Here is a 12,444-nt window from a genome sequence, read left to right on the forward strand (position 1 = left end):
GAACACTTTTTCATGTGCTTATTAATAGTTTTGATTTCTTTATCTGAAAATTGCCTATTCATGTCCCTTGCCCATTTGTCAGTTGGAGAATGGCTTGATTTTTTGTATAGTTGATTTAGCTCTTTATAAATTTGAGTAATTAGACCTTTGTCAGAGGCTTTTGTTATGAAGATTTTTTCCCAATATGTTGTTTCCCTTTTAATTTTGGTTGCATTGGTTTTGTTGTTACAAAACCTTTTTAATTTAATGTAATCAAAAGTATTTATTTTACATTTTGTGATTTTTTTCTAACTCTTGCTTAGTCTTAAAATCTTTCCTTTCCCAAAGATCTGACATGTATACCATTCTGTGTTCACCTAATGTACTTATAGTTTCCTTCTTTATATTAAGGTCATTCCCCCATTATAACTATCATGTTATTACAATTCTGAGAGGGAGGTGCTCTTTTCATCCCTATTTTACAGATGAGGAAACTGAGATAAACTGACTTGCCTAGATTGATTGACTTGTCACACAGCTGGTAAGTATCTGAGACTGGATTTGAACTGAGATCTTTCTGACTCGGGGTCCAACTCTCTGCCTACCATGCCATATAGCTGCCTGATAAAATATGCATTACTCAGTCTGGCATGTAAAACCCTTCCCAATCTGGCTTCCACTTATATTGCTAGGTTTCCCTTATGTTGCTGCTCTTCATGAACTTTACATTCCAGATCACTTGTGCTTTGAAGAAACCAACATTCTTATTACTCAGACTTCCTCTCCTCTTTCCTCCCCATCCCTGGACTCCTCCACCTTGAAGGATCTCTAGCTCCCTCCCTTCTGGGCTCAATTCAGGCACCATCTCCTACTTTTTTGATCCTCCATTATGAGTGCTCTTTCTGTCCTTGGTTATCTTTATTTATGGATCTGCTGTATTCTCTGGTTGAATATAAGGACCAAGAAAATGTCATCTGATGTACCTGTCAAAATAGCTGGTTACTTTGGAGAAAGCATCTGTGTGTAGATGGCCTCAAAGGAAAGAGAAGACATCTATCTAGGCTTAGAGATGATTTATTTGTTGTTGACAACTTTTTTGTTTGACATATCACTGTGTATGCCTGAGGGCTACCTCCGGGCAGCTACTGTGGCTATAAATCAGACCAGGAACATCCTAAAGGCCCAATGTTTGCCAACAACCCCTTCAGTCATCTGGGGTTTCCTGAGGGTAGGAATAATGTGTCCCCCTTCAGGTGGAGGTCTTCCTAGGGGCAGAGAATTTTCTGTTCTCCTCCCCATTCCCCACCAGGCTGAGGGCTTCTCAAGGGCAGGAGACATAAGGACTATTTCTTTTCTGCTTTATTACTCTTGGAACTCAACCCAAAGCTTTGTCTACAGCAATTACTTAGTACCCTTTGCAGAAGGAAGCAGGAGGTAAGCAGGACCTAATGCGTCTCAGAGGAAACCAGACAGTCCTTGATGAGGGCTGACCAGCTCGAGCCTCTTAGAGCAGTGGTTAGGTCGTTAGCGGCTGTGATTAAGTAGCGGTAAGCAGGGATGTGGAAAGGGCTTGCCTCGTTAAATGACCTGTTGGCACGCAGCTGCCTCTTAACCAAAGTGTCAGTGTGCGATGGTTAGAAGGGAAGAAGGGAAGAGAGAATCTCCAAAATCTTCCCCCAGGAGTCCTCCGCTTTAAACAAACCCAGCCAACTTGCTCTTTGGAACTTTCTGCTCTCTGTATTTCCCTCATTTCCTGATCTTCCTACCCCAAGAGTTATTTGCCCTCTCTCTTCTCCACCACCCCACCCCCCTTCTCTTCTTTTTGCCATGCCTGGGCTTTCTCTGCTTCCTCCTAATTCCTTCATCAGCCCTGCCACTGCCCCCACCCCATCCTTCCTCAGGCAATGTGCTGCATCTACAGAGCTGTACTTGCCCTTGGTGTGGATGGTATGTTCTTGAAGAAGATGTGAGTCCTGGGCATATCTGAGGGGAGAAAGGGAGTTTTTATCAGAGGAAGAAAGCTCACTTCTCACCCAAGGGAGAGGAAGAGTGGACTAGGAGGGCTGGGTAGGAATGGGAGGATATTTCTTTAGTGACCTCATATTCTGATGTACTCTAGGAGAATCTGGATAGGGGAGTGAAGACAGGAGAGGGGAAAAAGGACATGTCTCTTCTTTGGGTTGGAGATTGGGGCAGTATGTGAGACATCTAATTATCTAATTACTTTCTGGTAGTAACCACATCTTTGTGTCCTCATTTCCCCATATCTCTATCTCTGCCTATCTCTCCACACTTTTCCATCTCTTCCAAACATCCTTTCTCTCATAATCTCCTATCTCTCCAAATCCTCATATCTCCCTACATCTTCATCTCTCCCATTCTTCTCTCACCCCCTATCCCAGCATATCCTTCCATATTCATCTCTGTCAATCTCTTCCTACTTCTCTATAATGCCTCTTTCCATTTCTCCTTATCTCCTATCTCCCCAACTTCCCTTCTCCTAATATTTCTATCCATTTGTCTCTCCTCCTGCCCACATCTCCCTCTCTTACATACTTCCATATCTGCTAATCTGTCTCCTCTTCTTCCCACATCTCCTCTCCCCATTTCCTTATGCTTCTCTTTCTATCTCTCTCTTCCCATCTCCCTCTGTCACTTCTCCTCCTTATGTCTCCGTCTCTCTCATATCTGTATCTTTTCTTCTCCTTGCCTTTTCTCTTCCCCATTTCTCCTTCTCTCCCCATATTTCCATCTTGTTTATCTCCTGTGTCTCTCCTCTCCTCTCAGTGCATCAGGGACACGTGTATCGATTCTGCACCACTGAAGGTAGGTGGCTATATGAGAAGAACTCCAGCCTTCCCTGGATTGATGTGTCAGAGTGTGAGGAGAACAAGACAGGAGAAAGGGTAAGCTGGGGGTTGGACAGAGAAGGGGAAAGGAAAGACAAGTGGATGCTGGCAGGAGAGGGGGACAGAGTGATCCATTTGTTTGTGAAAGGGAAGTGGGACAAGATGTCAGCCCAAGATGGAAAGCTCTGGGAAGAAATCAGCTCACCAGAATCAGCCCAAACTTCCAGATTCTTTGCATAGAATGAATTTGGGTTCACTGGGGTGGGGAAAAAGCACTTTCCTATTCTACTCTAGTAGATTTTTCAATCACTCTTCCTACCTCTAAAGAGACGGTGGGTACATTGTCCCCAGGAGCATGTGGACCACTGTCTTCCTCTGTGTCTTTCTCCTCCCTCAAACCACAAACTCATTCTTGGGGTCCCAGGGAGTGGGCATGAGGTTGGGGATGATTTCCAGGCCCAAATTGACCCTATGGACCAGATGGGTCAAAGCTAGGGGAGATCACTATCAAACTGTCTGAATGGGGAGGAGGATGGGACCAGAATCGATAGCTGCTCCTGTCCTTCCCCCTCCCCTAAACCTACATCCACACAGAGCCACCCTGAGGAGCAGCTTCTGTCTTTTTCCATTGTCTACACTGTGGGCCATGCACTGTCCTTTTCAGCCTTGGTCATCGCCACAGCCATACTCCTTCGATTCAGGTAACTAATGGGAATTGAACAGGAAAAGTATCAGGATTGGGGAAAGGGGATGGGATCTTCCCCATAGCATCAGCCTGCCCCTAACTTTGCAAGAGAGTGTAATGGTGGGAAGTATAATGGATTTCGAGTCAGAAGAGGGTTTGAATCTTCAAGAACAAAACCAAAAACAAGCCTTACTTTCTCTAAGACAGAAGGACAAGGGCTAAGTAATTGAGGTTAAGCTATTTTACCAGGGCCACACAGCTAAGAAGTGTCTGAGCCTAGGTTTGAACCCAGGACTTCCTGACTCAGGTTTGGTGCTCTATGTATTGTGCCACCTACCAGCCTATCACTGACCACTTATTGAGCATCTGTTTATACTGGGAGGGAAGCAGCTAGGTGGTTTAGTGGACAGAGCACTGGGCCTAAAGTCAGGAAGAGCTGAGTTCAATCTGGCCTCAGACACTTCCTAGCTGTGTGACCCTGGGCAACTTCATCCCGTTTGCCTCAGTTTCCTCATATGAAAAAAGAGCTGGAGAAGGAAATGCCAGACCACTTGCTATGCAACCCTGGGAAAGTAATTTCATCCTGTTTGCCTCAGGTTTCTCATCCAACAAATGAACTAGAGAAGGAAATGGCAAACCACTCCAGTATCTTTGCCAAGAAAACCCCAAAAGGGACTCAAAAAAGATTGGACTTGAAAAACAGACAAACAAAAAACATCCCAGGTGGGATTCAAATCAATAGATTCAATCTAACTCTCCCATTACTGTTTTGAAACAAATTCTATAATCTTTGAAAAATAACAAATAGTAGAAAGGTCACCAGAATTAAATCCCGATTTAAGGAAACCTAAATTTTCATTTTGGCTTTACTGTCAATTAGCTGTGTAATCCAGGCAAGTCAGTTCCTTTGTCTGGACCTTATTTCTAAAATGGTGGGGTTGTACTTAACTGGTCCCTAAGGTCCCTTCCCTGTCCAACAGTCCATGTTTGATGATGATTCACGGAGATGACCTTCCTGGTGTTTATTAGCTCCCACAAGAAAAGTCCTTCCCCAGGGTCAAGCCTTAATCCTTGCAGCTCCCATTCTAATCCTTTGCCTGTGGAAATAAGCAAGACTTTGAAAGGCTGGGAGAAAGGAAGGGCAGAAAGCTGCCTCCATGGGGAGAACAGGATGAACCAGGCCATGTAGGCAGAATGAAGCATGCAGGGGAGTTGGCAGGGAAGGGGGGATTAAGGAGGCTGTCTTCTGGAAGTACACTGGGGAGAAAAGGTCTTCAAATGTCTAAAAAGAAAGGTTCCAGAGCCAGGTGGAGGGGTTTGGAATTCACTCTAGAGGCAGCAGGGAGCCATGGGAAGTTTAAGGTGACAAGGGCATGGATGTAGAAGAGAAAGGATTGTCTTGCACCCAGTGACTGGTATCCATTGGGTGCTTCCTGGCTGTGTAGAGTGGAATTCTGGCCTCCTGGTAGGTAGGCAGCCTAAACCTAACCCAGTCCTAGCACAGATATGCTGTCTCGATTTGCTCCATTGTGGGGGAAAGGGAAGATTCCTGATAAAAGGGATCTTCTTTGTATTTACTGGCTCTTCTCTTATTGAGGAAGGGTTTGAGGATAGTGGACAGAGTGGGAAATAAGGAAGACCTGGGTTTAAATCTGGTCTTGATCATTGATTAACTAGATAACCCTAGCTAAGTCACATAACCATTCTCTGCCTCAGTTTCCTAATCTGTATAATAGAGATAATCATTGCATTTCTCTCCCAGGGAAGATCATGATTGTGAGGATCAAATGGGATTACTGCAAAGTTCTTACCATAGTGCTGGGCATGTAAAGGATGCTCTGGAAGTGTGAGCGTGAGCATGCGCTCACACACCCAGGGCTGTGTTCAGGGGTGCTCACTCCAACTTGACTGACATGAAAATGGTGGGAGGGGGTGAGGTGAGCCCAGGCCAGCCCACGGAGGCTGGTGCCGGATAGTGGTGGGGCTGGGGGCTGTGCTTTCCTCACAGACACCTGCACTGCACCCGCAACTACATCCACCTGAATCTCTTCATGTCCTTCATCCTCCGAGCTATGTCCATCTTCATCAAGGATGATGTGCTGAAATGGATGTACAGTACGGCCACCCGAAGCCACCAGTGGGAGGGCCTCCTCTCCTATCAGGTCTGTGGGGGTGGGAGTGGGTGGGGCATATGAGTGCATAGATGGGGGGGGGTATATGGGTGTATATATGGATGGGTTTGTACCTATACACATATATGAATGAGTGGGGATGGGAAGGAGATGGGTGTATATATGGGTGTATATATGGATGGGAGTATATGAGTGTATATGTGGGTGAGAGTATTTGGGGTATATATGGGTGGGGTTTGTAAAAATTAAAATTAATATACAATAATTTCAATTTTATATTTTATAAGATTTATTAATAATCACTAGAAGTAACAAAATAAAAAGGTAACAAAATAAAACCATGTGCCCATGGCTAATATACCTGCTCAAAAAGCTTGCTCCACCAGTGCCCTGACCCAGGAAGGAAAGAGAGCTAACCACAGAAGACCACCCTATTTATTATCCCCTGTCTACATCAGCACATAATGACAGGAAGTCAGTGGGCTCCTGGGAAATGTAGTTCAAAGGCACAAGATTTCCAATCACACAGGGTATATACATGGGTGGGAGTATACGGGTGGATATATGGGCAGGCATAGGGGTATATAGTTATATACATGGGTGAGGACACAAAGGGTGCTGGAGGTTCTGAAGGGGAAGGGAGGAGAGACTAGGAAGAGGAGGAGGGAGCTGAGGAAAGAAGGGAGCAGGTATCTATTAAGCTCAATTACTGAGCTTTATAAATATGATTTCATATAATCTTCAAAACAGGCTGGGAGAAAGGTATTATTATGTTCCCACCATTTTACAGTGGAGGAAATTGAGGTAAACAAAGGTTAAATGACTTGCCCAGTGTCACTCAGCCAAGAAATATCTGAGGCAGGATTTGAACTCGACCTGTAAAGTAGATGCTATTATCCTCTCCATTAACAGGTGAGGAAACTGAGGATCAGGGTAGTATCTGAGGCAGGATTCAAATCCAAATCTTCCTAATTTGCAGTTCAGATTGTATCTAGCATTCCATCTACTATTCCACTGGTCCTTAAACTTTTTTGTGTCAGGACTTCTTTAATTGCTTAAAAATGACTGAAGATCCCATAAGGAGCTTCTGTTTATGATCCAGGAATGTGATGAAATCAGCTTCCATTTGAACTGATTATGACATTTTTTTTTACCCTTGCCTTCTTTATTTTAGAGTCAATACTAAATATAGGTTCCAAAGCAGAACAGTAAGGGCTAGGCAACTGGAATTAAGTGACTTGCCCAGAGTCACTCAGCTAGGATGTATTTGACCCCAAGACCTCTGTCTCTAGACTTGGCTCTCTATCTGCCTGTATTTGCAATGTGAACATTTTATACTTCAGAAATGGGCAAATGTCACAAATGAGAACTTGATTTATTTATTTTTATTGTTGATGACAACCTAGATTTAAGAAAATGACAAAGAAAATGTAAATTATGAATATTAAAATTTTAAAAACGTTATGGGTACTTCCCTCCCAACCTGAAAGTCAGTTGTTAAATATTTACTAGCACACTCCTGGTTATCTCTATTGATACTTGATTAGAAATAAGAAAATCTTAGTATTATTATGAAAATAATTTTGACCTTATGGACCCCTTGAAAGAGTCTCGGAACCCCAGGAGACCATACTTTGAGAAATCTTTGCACTATATTATACTGCTTAATAATGAAAATGGATTCCCTGTATTGAGTCTAAGAAGATATGGGGAAAGGGCAAAAAAAAAACCAACAAAAAAAAACCAAGTCTTCACCTTCAGGGAGTTTCCAGTCTGATGAATTCTTGAGTCATGGTGCCTCTAAGATTCTTGAGGAAATCATTTCTGCCTTCAGGAAGCCTCCAATCTTAGGATGGGGGTGATTTTGTCTCTGACCTCAGAGAACCTCTCATTTTATAGAAGAGACATTCTTTGGCCTCAGGGAGCTTCCAGTCATTCAGGGGAGACTCAGGGTGTGTTCTTAGGAAGCTCCTAGTCTTCTGGGGGATATACACAGTCCCTTCCTGCCAGGAAATCTTCAGACTTGGTGGAGGAGGTGAGAGAAGGAAGTCCTTGCCCTCAGGAAGCTCCCAGTCTGATGGGGAAGACCCAGCCTCTGGCCTAGGGAAACTCCAAATTTACAGAAGCAAAGATTCATTCAGCCAAGAGTACTGATGTGGGTCTTGCTTCCCCACAGGAGTCCCTGAGCTGCCGCCTGGTGTTTCTCATGATGCAGTACTGTGTGGCCGCCAACTACTACTGGCTTCTGGTGGAGGGCATCTACCTGTACACCCTGCTTGTGCTGTCTGTCTTCTCCGAACGGAGGGTCTTCCGGCTCTATGTGTGCATCGGCTGGGGTAAGGGGGTGTGTGGAGAACGGAGGCTGGTGCCTGGAACCCTCAGGGCTACCCCATAGCAAGCTGCAGGTTCCCTCTGGGGGGATGTAGCTCCTAGGATATACAAGATGGCAGCCCTATTGGTGGGAGGTGGCGGGACTTAAGACAGTCATATTCCACCTGCATCTTCCCACACAGATGGATTCTGGGGTCTTTAGGCTTCGTCTACCACCCTTACTGCTGCCCTTCATCCAACAGACCTTCATACCAAGAAGCTGCAAGGATAAATGAAATAGTCCTTTTCCTCAGAGACTAGGAATAGGGTGCTGGTTGGGCACATCTCTTCGGGGACTCGGTCATTAGGCTGAGTATTTAATGACTGATGTTTCCACTGTGTTTTAAGTTTTACAGAGACCATTCCTTACACCAAACCAGAGAGGTAGGTAGCACAGATATGTGGGGAGGTGGAGTGGGATGGGGAGGGTGGAGAACCAAACCTATGATTACATGGAGAGGAGCTCTCAGGGGGAAAATTCCCTTTACCAAGTCAGATCTGCACCAGCTCTTGCAGTTTATAGGTAAGAGAGTTGTTGGGGGAATAGGATGTTGAAGGGGCATGCCCTGAGTCATACTGCCAGTATACATCAAAGGCAGAATTGGACCCGGGTCTTTGGGATCCTGGGGGCCATCTCTCTACTGTCTGTACTTTGGTGGTAATTATTCCTATCGCTATTCTGTGGCTGAGGAGTTTGAAGCCCAGATATGTAAACAGTCTTTCCCATAGTCACATGTGTGGGAGCTACAACGTGAACCCTCCTGACTCTTATGTTCAGGGCTCCTTCAGACCAGCTCATGACCTGCTATGCTCCCTCTCCCCCGCCCCATTACATCCTTTTCAGAATGTCCAACCTCCCCTTCCTTACTTCATGAGGTCTTCTTGGAAGAAGAGACTCCTCCCTCCATTTGGCTGCCTTCCTCTGCTCCCATTTAAGATTATAATCCCCATCCATGAACCCCTTCAGCCCACTAGGGCAGGGCTACCACCTCTCCAGAACTTTTTCTTAGCTCCCAAGTGGGTCGAAGGAATGGCCAACACCAGGACCTGGGAACAAGAAAAGGGGATTTCTGACTAGGACAGGGCTCTATGGGACCTTGACATTTGGGAGTGTATGTTTTGGGGAAAGGAATCTCCTGGGAGATTCTGAGACCCCAGGTGGGTTTCTTTGTGCTCTTTCCCCCCTGGGAAGGCTGGGAAAACTGGCCTAACTTCTTTTATCACATAGCCAAATCTGCTATTCCTGCTGGGTCTTAGAATGGAAGGGGAGAGAACATAAGGCTTTCTTGGTTTCCAGTGGATGGGAGAGGAGTTCTGGGGAAATTGGAAGAGCTGAGGTAGCTGATGTAACAGGAGGCCTCAAGCAGGAGATTGGGTGGCTGGGAGGAACAATGAGCCTGAATGGAACCCAGCTGGAAATGTTTTAGCCAAAAAAGTTTGCTGAGAATGGCTGTGCCCTTTTTTTTTGCTGGAACATTTCTGGTTGTGTTTCTGCCTTTCACCAAGCCAAGACTCACCTGATGGGAGTGGGGGTTGGGAAAGTAAGGGAGATGGATCTTGGGAGCCTTCTAAAGCTAACTTGAGTGCTGGGTCTGGAATCAAGAAGACCTGAGTTCAAATGTGACCTGAGATACTTATTAGCTGGGTGACCCTGGGCACGTCACTTCATCTTTGTTTACCTTGCTTTCCCGAGTTGTAAAATGGAGATAATAATAGTACCTACCTCACAGGGTTGTTGTGGGGATTAAATGAGATAATATTTGTAAATAGTATATTTATTACATTATATAATATTACTTGGCATATAGTGGGTACTTAGGTTGTGACAGCACTCGGGAAAAATATCCTCTCCCCTTCCATCCCTCTTCTCTATTCTCTTGTATATAACCCTATCTTATCTCCCTCCTCCAAAATGTCCCCTGATGGCCCACAGAATCAAATCCAGACTGTTCCACTTGCCATTCAAGGCTTTCTCTAACCTAGCACCGTTTCTTGTTACTGTTCTCCATGGATTATGTTCAAGTAATTTGTAAAATAATTTACCTAAATAAAATCAAGAACTTGGAATTGATTGAATATGGTATATGAGGAGAAGGAAAAGCCAAGGAGTAATGAGATCGAAAACCTATGATCCTGGAAGGATGATGAGACCTTCAAGAGAAATAGAAGAGGAACAAATGGGAAAGTGTGATAGGGTGGACAGGGAAGATAATGAATACCCTTGGGGGCATGTTGAGTTCCCGATGCCCATAGGACAATAATGGAGAGATGCCCAACAGATGATGGGAGAATAGAGCTCAGGAGATGAGGCAACTGTAAATCTAGGTATCATCTGCGCAGAGTTGATCGCTGAACCCATGGGAACTGGAACAGTCACCAAGAAAAGGAAATTAAGGAGAACAGAGGAGGGCCTTTGTGAAGAATAAGGGGGATAGGACACGGATGAAGATCCAGAGAATTGAGGATCAGCCATATAGGAGGAGGAGAACAAGGAGAAAGCAATGTAATGGGAAAAAAATACAGAGAGGAGAAAATATCCAGGGGAAGAGGGGAAGTTACAATGTCAAATGTAGCCAAGAGGTCAAGATGGATGATAACTGAGAAGAGATCATCAGAATTAGCAATTAAGAGACTGTTGGGGACCTTAGAAAGGCAGTTTCAATTGAGTAAGGAGGTCAGAAGCTATCTTGCCAAGGTTGAGAAACGTAAGGGAAGAGAAGAAATGTTTTCCTCATCAGCTTGAGGACTGTTGCAGAGCAGGGAAATGACCCATCCTCTACCTCACAGAATTATGAAAATGGAACCCAAAGAGGACCACTTAGCCCAGGGGTCATAAATTCAACATTTCAGATTTATTTAAAATTTATCTGTTGACATAGTACCTAAGATTTGTTTATCTAATATACTATTTCCGTGAGCAAAGCAGAGAAAAGCATGTGAATTGTAGGTTTTTAACAGTCCAGAATAAAGGGTGCCAGGGGTGTGTGCAACTGTGTGTCAGTGCAGGTATATGGATCCACGGGCATATATGCATATTTGAGATCTGTGATCTGGTATAAACATGTAATAGAATGAAAAGAAGATAGTATTTGGAATCAGAGAAGACAAGTTTGAATCTTGACTCTTGTTATCCTAGCTGACTCTTGTTATCCTAGCTATCCTCAGGCAAATCCTTAATCTCTCTGGGTCTCAACTTTCCCATCTATTAAGACAAGAGAGTTGGACAAAATGATCTCTGAGTTCTTTTCTAGTTGTAACTCTTATGGCCCCTCATTTACAGAGAAAGAAACTCAGGTCCTCTTCAAGTGACTCCCCAAAGTGACACGGTGGTAGAATTAGGACTTAACCACAGTGTCTTGCTCTAGTGGTCTTTCTACTCAGTTATCCTGCCCCTCAGCCTGAAAACTCACAAAGTCCCAGCCATGTCTTCCCAGGGCTCAGGATATATTGAGAGAGGAAGCTGGGACCTCCCTAAACTTCCCCCTAATACCTCTCATCCTATCCACATTTTTCCTCCTCCATTTTCTGCTTAGAGACTCCAGAGCTCTTAAACCTCTCTAGGAAAGTCATTAAAGTGCAGTGAAAGGGATCAGTTCAAATTCTACTTCTGTTATACTGATTATCTAGAAGGCCTTAAGAAAATTAATGAATCTTTCCAGGCCTCAGTTTCCTCCTCTTTAAATAAGGAGATTATATTAGATTAATTCTAAAATTCCTCCCAGAAATTAATTTTTGATCCTATGCTCCCTGTTGCCTAATCTGTCTGGGATATCCTGTAGTGGACAGGAGAATGGATCCTTAGGACTCAGATAAGATAAGCTAGCAAGGGGGCAGTTCCATGGCTCAGTGGATTAAAAGCCAGTCCTAGAGACAAGAGGTCCTGGGTTCAAATATGGCCTTAGACACTTTCTAGCTGTGTGACCCTGGTCAAGCCCTTTGCCTATCCCTTACCATTCTTCTGCCTTGCAACCAATGCACTGTATTGATTCTAAGATTGATTCTAAGAGAGAGACGGTAAGGGTTTAACAAGGAAAAAAAAAAGATAAGCTAGCCAGTCCCTACTTAGCTGATGGCCAAGGCAAAGCTCTCCTAAAGGTGGATGAGACAAAACCATAAGCTATTTGTCTCTCCTGGGAACAGTATCACTGTTCATATCCCATCACCATGGAAACAAGAAAGCAGACAAAGACAGGGGGATCAAGTGAAGACAGAGAGACCAGGTGTCAAATAGGTCTCACTGTGGGTAGGAAGACTGGTGGGGAAACAAAGCCCTCTAGGGGTTCTTGATCTATTACATTTGAAGAAGAAAGTGACAATTCAGGAGAAGGAGAGGCAGCAAGCTGCTTCTCTCCTACACAATCTGCCCCCATTCCAAACCTCTCCAACAGTTCTTTCCTCCTCAAGAGAGAGAAGATACTTGAGAGCTAGA

At 44.4% G+C, this 12,444-nt stretch overlaps 1 protein-coding gene across 1 annotated transcript in view; it reads left to right on the top strand.

Moving 5' to 3' along the window:
- Positions 1 to 12,444, top strand: part of GLP1R (glucagon like peptide 1 receptor) — a 75,104-nt gene that overhangs the window by 43,743 nt on the left and 18,917 nt on the right. The window contains exons 4-7 of the mRNA XM_007483834.3: positions 2,767 to 2,885; positions 3,423 to 3,529; positions 5,522 to 5,675; positions 7,822 to 7,981. Coding sequence (XP_007483896.1) covers positions 2,767 to 2,885; positions 3,423 to 3,529; positions 5,522 to 5,675; positions 7,822 to 7,981 — 540 coding nt within the window. The remainder of the gene's footprint in view (positions 1 to 2,766; positions 2,886 to 3,422; positions 3,530 to 5,521; positions 5,676 to 7,821; positions 7,982 to 12,444) is intronic.

Source organism: Monodelphis domestica, chromosome 2 (assembly GCF_027887165.1).
Source record: "Monodelphis domestica isolate mMonDom1 chromosome 2, mMonDom1.pri, whole genome shotgun sequence".
Classification (NCBI taxonomy): Eukaryota; Metazoa; Chordata; class Mammalia; order Didelphimorphia; family Didelphidae; genus Monodelphis; species Monodelphis domestica.